General features: G+C 39.6%; 1 protein-coding gene across 3 annotated transcripts in view; it reads right to left on the bottom strand.

Moving 5' to 3' along the window:
- PTPRA (protein tyrosine phosphatase receptor type A) overlaps positions 1 to 12242 on the bottom strand; it is a 69427-nt gene that overhangs the window by 26814 nt on the left and 30371 nt on the right. For 2 of the 3 annotated variants that reach the window (XM_014582295.1, XM_014582296.1), the window contains 2 exons: positions 2260 to 2350; positions 612 to 688 (listed from right to left, as the gene is read on the bottom strand). In XM_014582295.1, the coding sequence (XP_014437781.1) occupies positions 612 to 688; positions 2260 to 2350 (168 nt within the window). Of the gene's footprint in view, positions 1 to 611; positions 689 to 2259; positions 2351 to 8585; positions 8666 to 12242 lie in introns of those variants that run through there. The other variant, XM_027766477.1, reaches the window with a different exon arrangement.

Below are 12242 nucleotides of genomic sequence, written 5' to 3'. Positions count from 1 at the left end.
GTCAGCTCTTCCCTTAAGCCTTGGTACACAGGAGATATTAATAACCCCACTTACCTGGTGTCCGGCATTCTTCTCCTGTTCTCCTTTATTTTTTCTATTGAAGGCAAAGCCTGCTTTTGCTTATAGTTAATTATTTGAATAAGCTCAATAAATGATTCACTGACTCTTACAGAAAAATATGCATTTAGATTCAGTTTTTCTTTTCTTTTTTTTTGTTCTTGCCATAGGGCATATGTGTTTGCCAGAGAGAGGGAAGTGAAAAATTACCCCCTGAGGGGTATGGTCATGCCATAATCCCTTTTCCTCCTCTTGTCAGGATTTTGGGCATGTATACACACCCTGGCATGATTTTTATGCCACCAGGTTTGGGACTTGAACCATGGTCAGCAGTTTGGGAGGCCAGTGCCTTCTCCACCACGTCAACTGCTGGCCCCATGAAAATACATTTTAAACTATTAGACTACCTTTTAAAAACTTAGGTCACTTAAAAAAATACCAGACTGCTCAGGGGAAACTTGAAATGAATATCCCTCCTAATGTACAGGTGGGAAAGAGCCAATAGATGATAGCCAGTGGTCATTCAGGCAGGTCATCAGAAAAGCAGATCTTACATTGATAAAGGAAGCATTGATGTAATCAGAATCTGGAACCCCTTCAACTGGTGTCAGGTGGACTCTGGAGTGATCATCTAGGAAAAAACCCAACAGGTAATATTTCAATAAAATCCTTTTTATTTTTCTCTCATTGTTCTTCTATATGCAACCAGGCCAGCTGAGACATCTAATGCTTATGTATAAAGATGTCACTCCAACACTATGTCAGTAAAAATTTGGAAACACTTCAACTCTCATTAGGGGACTAGTTAAATAAATTAAGACATGAACAATATGGAATATAAAGCAGTTGATAAAACAAAAAGTGTTTCTCGACAGAAAACAGACAATATGTATTGTTAAAAGAAGAAAGTCAGAGCAACATGTGCAGTATACCAATTATATTTAAAAGTACATATAAGCAGGGCCGGCAGGTAGCATAATGGTTAAGGTGCTGGACTCCCAAATGGCTGACCATGGTTTGAGTCCTGGACCTGACAGCTTGCTTTCTCACTTTTCTCTCTTTCTCTCTCTCTCTCTCTCTCTCTCTGGTCCATAAATAAATAAATAAAATTAAATAAATAAGTATGTAAAAAAATAAAATACATATAAGTATTATGTCATATGTGCGTGTGCGTGTGTGTGTGTACACACACACACGCACACATACATTATCAACACAAATAAAGATGTAAGTTTCTGTTAATACCTAGTGAAATGGTCTCTATTTTTGAGTTTCATGAATCCTAATAAAAATTTAAGCAGTCATCTCTGATATATGAAGAACATATATTAATAAAATATTGGGTCATTGGAAAACTTAAGATGTTTTTCTGCATATAAAAACTGAAAAATACACCAGGACTTTTCCAACAACTCAATGTGTACATGTGCTACTTATATGCACCCCAAAACACAAAATGTTTCATGAATCAATTTTTAATAAAGCAAATATAAAAAGAAAGTAGAGTTGAAATATCTGCCTCACATCCCGCTGGATCATACATATCCCATTTGGGAGACCAATGGCCTAAAAAAATGTCTGCTAGGTTAGAGATCAATAGATTAGCAATGGCTAACTCTGGGAAGGAGTTATGAGAACTCTCTTGGAATTTCTTTCTTTCTTATTAATTTTTTGCCAGAAGGTGCATATGTTCACTAAAGAGAGAGAGAAAGGGCACATCCCATGGGGAACGATCATGCTGCAATCCTTTCTCCATTTCTCCCTTGTTTTGGGATTTTGGGCAGGCATACAAGCATATGCACTCTCAAGACACTGGACCCAGGACTCAAACTGTAGTCTGTAGTGTATGTTCCAGCCACCTTAACCATCTACACCATAGGCTGGCCCAGAATTTCCTTCAATAAGCACGACTACAAAAAAAACACCGCCACCACTTCAACCTGCTTCCTGTCTGGTCCCAGTAAAGCTGCTCTCCTTGGATTCCTAGAAATTTCGGGCTGCCACAAAAATTCTGGTCAACCACCTAGTTGACTCTCTAAACACAAGGAGTTGCCTAGGGAGTCATAAAAGCTCTTTCAGCCTGAAGTCTTAACCCTACTCTTGTTACCAACCCTCTGTGACCAATCACAAGATTCCATCCTCAGAAAATCCAGCTAGAGATGCAGTTTTGAGTTACCTCCCAGAAACCCTGCAAACACTCACAAGGCAAGATGTTTACGTATCGGTTTTTTTCCTTGTTTTCTTCCTTGGAGGCAGCTTCGCAGGTAGCCTGGATAGGACAAGCAGGAAGAGCCTGAAAAGGTAAAGAAAAATTAGAGAAGTTAATAGGGACAAACACTAAACATGCAAACTGCTATACTAAACCCTGGCCTGGCAGCATGTTCTGCCTTTCATGGGGATAAAAGCATGGGCCCAGGGAAATACTCGCAGCCTAAAACAGAGAATGCACTCTTCCTCTCAATGGCTGTGAGATCCTTAGTTTTAACACCAACATGTCCTGGGGTAGGAGACGAAACGCCCTTTTGTTGCAGTAAGGGCAGCATGCTCTTTTATGATTACCATGCAGTTAGGGGCTCGTTACAATGCTGGGTCACAATGGACCATCCCTGTAAATTGGAGCAGGGACATGACTGAAGAAATGGGCCATTTATCCCTATGAAAATTAATCACCGTAAAAAGACAAGAGCTGCATCTCTGAGTGAACCATACAGGAGGGCTCTGGGTGATCTGCTGACTTAGGCTGGCTCTAGGGGTCTGACAAGGAGGCATGGCACCCCAGCCTCTAGCATCATGTGGCAAAAGAAGCAAGGACTGGTGAGTGAATGGGGCATCCGCATGAATGCAACAGCTGGGAAACACAGGATCTAGGTGAGGTGACATTAACTCTGCAGCAGTTTTAGAACAAATGTAAGTCAGCTACTACAGGGAGGTATGTGGATCAGCATACAATGGTTTGACAGGAGGACAGACTGAGTTTATTAACTTGAGCAAATCTGTTAAACTTTATAGGCCCAGGATTCCTTTTCTATAAAATCAGGACAATAATACCTGCCACATAAGGAACAGATGACATATCATGGGTGGCACAAAATAAGCATTTAATAAATGAGTATTATGAGAGTGGGAAGTTCTCGTCTTTCAAGTACCATATATTCAAAACGAAGAAAGCAAAAAGGGAAATATTGGGTTGTCAGAAAAGTCTTCATGCATTTTTCCACAGAAAAATATGTAATGATGTTCTGCTGGCCCAATAGTTTTAAAGCTCTAACCTAGACAATATTTCTGATCAGTAATTTGGGAAGGTTTTATGAGGCTTAAAAATATTCATACCTTGGGAACCAGCAGTTAGCGTAATGGCTATGTCACTGGACTCCCACGCAGTCGACCACGGTTCGCGTCTCGGACCCGGTGGCTTAAATCTCATGCCAGGCGCGTGTGCGTGCATGCCCAAGATCCCGAGAGGAGAATGGAGGAGAAGGGATTGCAGCATGGCCATCCCCTCTAGGGGGTGGTTTCTTGCTTTCTGTCTCTCTGTCTTTCTCTGTCTTCCTGGCAAGTGCACACGCCCTATAGCAAAAACCTCTCCCAAAAAAAAAAAATTTCATACCTTTTGAATTCCCTTTGACCTAGCACTCCACTTTTGAGAATAAGGAATAAGGAGGGACCAGCACTTAGCGTAATGGCTATGTCGCTGAACTCCCATGTAGTCGACTGCGGTTCAAGTCCCGGACCCAGTGGCTTAAACTCACACTGGGTGCGTGTGCATGCGCACCCAAGATCCAAAGATGAGAATGGAGGAGAAGGGATTGTGGCGTGGCCATGCCCCCAGGGGGTGATTACTTGCTTTCTATCTCTCTGTCTTTCTGGCGAGCGCACACACCCTATAGCGAAAACCTCTCCATAAAAAAGAATTAAGGAATAAGGAAATAAATCTATTTTCAAAGTATTATATTTACTTCATCATTATTTAGAATGACTCCAAACTGAGAACAATCTTAGTATTCAGCAGTAGGGGAAGATTTAAGGAGGCTACGGTTCATACATTACTTATCAGTCATTCTTTCAAGGGGTATCTACTGTGTACCTATAGGCCCTGGGCTAGATACAGGGTAAAGAATGGTAAATCAAACATATACATAGTTCTTGCCCTCAAGGACAACACAAATTTGTGTGTGAAAGACAAACATTACACAAAAAAATACATAATCACATACGATGATAAATACAATGAAAGAACTGAATGCTATGAGAAATAAAGTATCAGAAGGGCAAAACTAAAATGAAGGGTAGGTCTCTGTGGGAAAGGATGAGTGTGGAAGATAGTATATTTCAAGACAGAGAGCAGCAGTGATGACCCAGAGGCAGGAGAAGGCTTGGCCATTTGAGGAACTAAAAGTGCCATGAGAGGGCATCTCTTTTTAAAAGCGAAGCTGGTTGGGCTAGAAGAAAGACATGGGAGGAGATGAGGTTGGCAAGGACAGATCATTCATTTCCATGAAGGTTTTTGAATAAGAAGTTTGAATTTTATTGTAAGTGCCAATGAAAGTTTTTTTTTTTTTTTGAGAAGTTTTTGCTTATATGGCGCATATGCTCACCAGAAAGACAGAGAGAGACAGAGAGACAGAAAGCGAGAAATCACCCCCCAGGGGAGATAGTCACACCACAATCCCTTCTCTTCCATTCTCTTCTCGGGATCTTGAGCACACATGCACACGTGTTTGGCGTTGAGTTTAAGCCACCAGATCCGGGACTCAAACCACGGTTGACTACATGGGAGTCCAGCGACATAGCCAATACGCCAACTGCTGGTCCTACCAATGTTAGTTTTAAAATGTGATACAATTTACATGTTTAAGAATTCTTCTGGTTGCCATGCGGAAAATGGACCAGAAGGAGGCAAGAATAGAAGCATAGAGTAGAAACATGGAAAGATGATGGTAAAAGGAAACAGATGCAATGGAGATACATTCTGCAGTTATAAGTACTAGATTTGCAAAGGGAATGAAAGGAAGGTAATTTGGGGACAAAGAGTCAGGAATGAAGAATGACTCTTGGGTTTCTGGTTTTGATAATTAAAATAAATAAATAAATAAATAAATAAATAAATAAATAAATAAATAAGGCAATGTCAACCCAAATAGAACCAATTTTGCCAGACAGGAGCAAGTGCTTTTAAGAAGGGAGCATATATATTTCCTTGGAGCCAGTATGACAGCAGTAAGGGAAATTAAAGTGAAAGATCTAAGGATAAGGAGAATCAGGGTCTCACAGTCCATCTGTCCTCATTTACTCAAAGGACTTTCCTTTCAGAGTTAAAACCCAGGAGGTTCTGCATGTTGTTTTACAAAGAGAGGCAATATGCTTTGACACTACGCTGTTAAAACATAAAGGGGAGAAAGTTTCCTGGGCTGGATTCTTCTTCTTTTTAATGGTACAGCTCACTCTAGAAACCAATGTGAACTTCTCTTTTCTTCCTTTAAGTTTATTTTTTTTTCCATGAGCAAATGAAAGAGAGAGATAGCAAGAGGGAGAGAGAGAGAAAGAAAATCCAAGAGCCACCCCCAGCATCAGCCGTGGGCTGGACTCTTGCACCTGTAACAGAGACCATACTTAAGAGTAGAAATTCTTCCCAAATCACCCACAGTTGCCTTCTCGTACTAAAAATAGACTTCCATGTTTCCATCCTGGTACAGGGCAGGATGAAATGCCAGCTTTTTGAGCCCTCATGACTAATCCAAGAGGCATTACTTCTCCTGTCCATCCCTTCTCTAAAATGATGCGGAACAGAAGAAGTGACAGCAAGACTCTTGAAAACTGTTCTCAATCTAGGAGGGTCAGGAATGACAATGACTAACCACCTCATGGTCCAATCAGCATCCTGAGCTACTCTAGCCACAATGCAGAAAAACTAGGACTCTGGGTGGACACTAAGGCTCCAGGGTAAAAAACAAATGAGGAAGAACAGGAGCCACTGTTTAACAAGAGAAAATGAAAGGGCTTACCCTGGAGAATATAGCGCCAGATGCAAAGGTTTAGACTGAGACTCTAAGGCCAGGGTGAAAACAAGGGGAACCCTACTCCTTTTAGGTTGTACTCTAAAAAATCTAGCCCATCAACTAGGAGGGAGCAGCTAGACCAGAAGCCTGTAAGATGCTAAATTCTCTATAAACACTAGATGGCATCAAAGACCATTTTATTTCATCTCTTGCTTGTCCACCAAAACCAAGGCTAAGCTATCATTAAAAAAATTTTTTTAATTTGTTTACATTTATTTTTAATATTGCATATTCACCACCCAATTTAACTAGAAGTTCTCTTTGAGTCCTTCTCCTCTTTATATCCTCTCCCTTCCTCTTTCACACATAAACTTAAAATTTTGTGGTTATTGTTACCTTGCTTTAAATTACTTGTGTCCTGTATGTTTTGCATCCTTACACAAGATATTATTATTGCTCAGTCTTTTTAGAAAATTTTTGCTAGAGGGCAGGGGCATTTTCAGAAGATGCACTTGGGTGAGAGTGGAGAAAACATCCCTGGAGGTGGGGTAGGGGAGAGACCATGCAGCAATCCATTCTCCTCTTGGGATTTTTGGAAAGCATGCACATGCAACTGGCATGTTTTTCAAGCTGACAGGTCTGGACTCAAACCATGCAGTAGACCATGTGGGATCCAGTCACCATAACTACCATGCCACTTGCTGGTCCCACTCAATCTATATTTTGGAATCATAATCATGAGGTGTCAATATTTTCCCGCAATATTATGTTAAGATTTATTCAGTTTGCTGCATATAGGTGAAGTCCACTCATTTTAACTACTTTACAGTGCTTCACTTTAAAACGATATAAAAAATTATTTATCCATTCTACTACTGATAAGTATTTGGGTTGTTTATAGTTAACAGTGCTACTCTGGCATGGATTTCTATGTTTCTCATGTACATGTACAAGAATTTCAGGTATGACTATCTATCTCTAACCTTACACACAGTCAAACTGCTTTTCAAAGTAGTACCAATTTATACTCCCACCAGCAATAAAAATTGTTCTAATTGTTCTGTATCCTCATCAGCATTTGCTATTGCCGGCATTTAAAAGTATTAAATGTATTAGGTCATCAGGAAAGTCATGACGTACTTTTCTATCTTTTTTCTATGCAAAAATGTGTCATGACTTTCCCAATGATGCAATAAGTTCTTTTAAAGAATTATTTAATTTTATTACATTTTTAAAATTTACTCACTCATCAGAGAGAGACAGAGACAGAGAGAAAGTAAGAAAGCAAGCCGCAAGGTCCAGGACTAGAATCATGACTGACCATGTAGGAATCCAGGATCTTAGCTATCACACCATCTGCTGGTCCCTAAATGTAGTTTTAATTACATTTTTTAAAAATTATTTTATTTAACTTTATTTATTTATTTATTTATTTATTTCAATTTGACCCGAGAGGCGGGGAGAGAGAGAGAGCGCGCACGCAAGCTGCCAGGTCTGGGACTTGAACCGTAGTCAGTCACGTGGGAGTCCAGCACCCTTAACCACCAAGCCGCCTGCCAACCCCTTAGTTACATTTCTGATTATTGGGTTCAACATCTTTCCACAGCTTACTGGTCAAAAAGGTTTCCTCTTCTGTGGAGTATCAAGTTAAGTGTTTTCTCCATTGCTCTATTGGGTCACTTGTTCATTTTCTTATAAATCTGTAAGTATTCTTTATATATTCCATATACTCATCCTTTTCATTTATCTGTATTACATACATCTTTTACCAAGTTTTTGGCCTGCCCTTTCGTTTTGTTTATGGTTTCTATTTATAAACAGAATTTTTGTATTTTCATGTAGTCAAACTCATTAATTTAATTTTTCCCTATATAAACATTTTAAGTCTTGGGACCAGCAGTTAGCATAATGGCTATGTCGCTGAACTCTCATGTAGTTGACTGCGGTTCAAGTCCGGGACCCAGTGGCTTAAACTCACGCCAGGTGTGTGTGCGTGCGTGCCTAAGATCCCAAGAAGAGAATGGAGGAGAAGGGATTGCGGTATGGCCATCCCCCCGAGGGGGGATTTCTCACTTTCTGTCTCTCTGTCTCTCTCTGTCTCTCTGGCAAGCGCAAGTGGCAAGCGCCCTATAGCAAAAACCTCTCCAAAAAAAAAAAGTATTTTGAGTCTTAAGAAATCTTCCTACTCTGAGATCTTAAGTATATTTTCCTACATTATTGTCTCTACAGTTTTATTATTTTGTCCTTTAAATTTCAATGTTTACAACAGGGACTGTGTTTTTGTGTTTGGCTCAGTATCATTTATTCCCACAGAGTCACCTAATTGTCCCAACAGTATTTATTTTAAAGACCATGCTTTCCCCCACCAAAACTATAACAGCATTATCTGTCATAAATAGGTCTCCATTTACAAATGGATCTGTTTCAGGGTTCTCTATTTAATTCCACTGATAAATCTGTCTATCCCAGTGCCAATATAAAACTGTCTTAATCACTAGAACTCTTTATATCTGGTAAGGCAGGTCTCCTCACCTTGTTCTTCTTCTTCAGCAATGTCTTGGCTATTCTTGGATCTTTTCTCTTCCATATTAATTTTAGAATCAGCTTGTCAAGTTCCACAAAAAACCTGTTGGGATTTTTATTGGAATTGCATTGAATCTATATATCAGTTTGGGGAGAATTGACATCTTTACAATACTGAGCCTTCTAATTCACTGATCCTATCTCTACTAATTTAAGTTCTTTGCCTTTAATGTCTTCAAACATTTTAATAATTTCCTCTAAAAATTTTGTAAATATTTTGTTAAGTTTATTCCTAGACATTTTCCTACTGTAAATGGCATTTTAAAAAAAAGTACTACTAGATTTTCTGTTGTGGTCTATGTATAGAAATGCTCTAATTTTTAATGCAAGGTTGCTAGATGCAAAAACAGCTAAAATAACATTCTAATAATTTGGATTTTTCTGAAGACAATATTCTCTGTTGTGAAAAATTCATACTTTGTCTCTTCCTTGGTAATCCTCTTCTTTCTTTTTCTTTGTCTTTCTTTTTTTCCCTTACTGTGTTGCCTAAGATCTCCATACAACCCTAAATTGAATTTCACTTACTTTTCAGTTTGAATCCCCTTTCAGATATTATCATCTAACATTTACCAAAACCTGAACACTCTGCAGTGATGGGAAATAAATACACCATTTATTTTGCAGTTCCCTTGTACTAAGTAGGGTAAAACCCAGATGTCAGCTGGCACCTTTTCTGCCCCTTGCAAAGCCTGAGTCCCCAATTTTCTGGACTGCTGAATTCCATAGCCCTTGTCACAGTTTCTGCTAATTCCTGTAGGATTTTGGCTCTGGCCCATTTATTTAGAGACAACAATGTAGAGGCTATTTTACCCCTGCCTCGACTCAGTCCTAATACCAGATGATACACATGCCTTCTTCACTTAGAAATCTCAGAATAAAACTGAGTTGTTAAAGGTCCCGAGGAAGAAAGGCACATCTCACAATGCGTAGATCTCGATTATTTCACAGGCTTCACCACTTTCCCTCTCTTCTTTCTCCTAGCCCCCTTCTCTCAGGAGCTAACCAAATATTATCTTTTTTTTTTTTTTTCTCATTTTACACATTGAACACATTTTACGGACCTTAGTATGTGGCTTTTCAAAGGGTTTCTTTTAAACAAATCAGTGCTTCCTCCTAAGGCAAATGTTGGTGACAAAAGGGTTCCAGCTTTTAACTCTAGGCTGAAAGCCTTACTTAGCCTGGAACATCCAACCATGGTGGGGATTCACAGACTACACAGTCTCTTTTCAACCTGTCAAATATCTGTAACACAGTTGTCATGGCCTGTGCCTCACTGTCCCTTCAGCTGTTCACCCCTATGGTCCAGTTTCTCTCCAGAACAACATCTCAGTTTGTATTATCCTTTTTCATAGTGACCTAACCACAAGATTCTTGGCACAGCTCAAATTAGGGACAGTAATGCCTTTATTCTAGATGCTACGGATCTGTTAAAGCCGATTAAGGTACATCAGCTTAATTTCACAATTAAAAAAAAAATGCTGCCCTTTAAAATATTGTTAAAAATATTCAGTAGCAAGGAGAAATTCTCTGTCATGTCTCACCTAGATTTTACCCTCCCCTTTACTGTTAACAGTTCACGGTATTCTTCAAGATGTAAAAACACCGGGATCAGCAGTTAGCGTAATGGCTATATTGCTGAACTCCCACGTAGTCGACCGCGGTTAGCGTCCCAGACCCAGTGGCTTAAAACTCACGCCGGGCGCGTGTGCGTGTGCCCAAGATCCCGAGAGGAGAACGGAGGAGAAGGGATTGCGCATGGCCATCCCCCCTGGGAGGTGATTTCTCGCTTTCTGTCTCTCTGTCTGTCTCTGTCTGGCTGGCGAGCACACATGCCCTATAGCAAAAAAAAATCTCTCCAAAAAAAAAAAAAAGAAAGATGTAAAAACACTCATTACCACATCCAGACACACAGGTATTTTAAAACACAAAATAGGATCATACTGTATATATTCTCTGCAATATGTTTTTTCTCATAACACTGTGACTTGGAGATCTTTCTATATTGACACATTTATTTCAACAATAATATAGAATTTCATAATAAATAAGAGAAATCATTTAGCCATTCTGTCATTTGATAGATATTTACTTTTATTTTTTGCTATTATAAATAATGCTGTAATGAACACACTTGCACAATATTTGTGAACATGAGGGTTTTTCTCTTAGAATCTCAGAAGCTAGGTCAGATGGTCTCAGCACTTGAATTTTGACTCATACTACCAAATCATCCTTCCAATGTATTTAACTCTAATCACCTATGGATAAGAGTATCTGTTTTCTCCTACTTTTGTCCATATTTTATATCAATCTTTAAAAAGTTTAAAATATGATGGATCTAAAATAATGGTTAGTTTTTGTGTTTTTAATTTGTGGTAGTGTGTGCACGCTTGCCAGAGACAGATAGAGTGAAAATGAGAAAGCAGCCCCCATGGGGGAAGGCCATGCCACAATCCCTTCTCCTCCATTCACCTCTCAGCATTACTGGCACCCATGTACATGCATCTGACATATTTTTCGAGCCACTGGTCTGGGACTCGAACTACACAGTCAGCTATGTGGAACCCAGCTGCCTTAACCATTGTGCCAAACTGGCTGACTCAATAATGGTTAGTTTTAATCTCTACTCCTCTGATTACTAGATATAGCTCATCTTCTTTGCATATATTTATAAACTATTTCTATTTCTTCTGTAAACTGCCATGGATTTGTGTATCTTTCTCACAGGTTTGTAGAAGCTCTTCATATAGCTGGAAAATTTTTTTTTCTCTGTGGCAAGCAGGTTCTTTTTTTGGTCACTTTTTTTAGGCATCATTTATCACAGACATGTTTAACATTTTAATATATTTATCTTCTTTTGATATTTTCCATTTTAGAGACTGGATACTGTGTTTGCTTAGGAAGATCTTCCCATTCAATGACTATAAAAATATCACTCTACGATAGCAGACACACATTGGTATGTTGCCCTATGTGCTGTTCATCTTCCCCTCCCAGGGCTGACTGATCCAGGCATAGTCACACCTGACACACACTAGGCCAATTAGATTCTCTCTCCGAGGATTTTAAAACTGGGAAGAAGCAGGGGCTTCTCTACAAAGACTGCAAAGCCACCAAAGTAGGGTGTGCTTTGCTGGAGGTTTGGAACTTCAACTCTTAATTCTGCCAGCTCCTGCAGCATCTTTTTAACTGACAGTTCCATTTGATTTTTGCTTAATATAGTTGAATTTACTTCTCTTTTTAATTTATTTTTTCCACAGGGCTTGTGTGCTCGCTAGAGAGACAGTGAGAGGGAAAGTGAGAAATCACCCCGAGGGGATGGCCATACCATACCGTAATCCCTTTTCCACTTTCCTCCTAGGACTTTGAGCATGTACACACATGTATGTGATCAGCATGATTTTCAAGCCACCAGGTCTGGGACTCGAACTGTGGTCAAGCATATGGGAGTCCAGGACCTTACCCAACATGCCACCTACTGGCCCTGACTTCTCTTACTTAACTGAGCAGTTAAGAGTGGGCTGTAGTTGATAAACTGTTGGGGAAGTGATGTGAACCTGTTACTGGGTTTAGATGGAAGGAAAAGAACTGTCAACCTACATCCAG

The sequence above is a fragment of the Tupaia chinensis genome, unplaced genomic scaffold (assembly GCF_000334495.1).
Source record: "Tupaia chinensis unplaced genomic scaffold, TupChi_1.0 Scaffold143574_1, whole genome shotgun sequence".
Taxonomy (NCBI): Eukaryota; Metazoa; Chordata; class Mammalia; order Scandentia; family Tupaiidae; genus Tupaia; species Tupaia belangeri.
The sequence above is the reverse complement of the archived record's forward strand: the minus strand, read 5'-3'. Positions and strand labels throughout refer to the sequence as shown.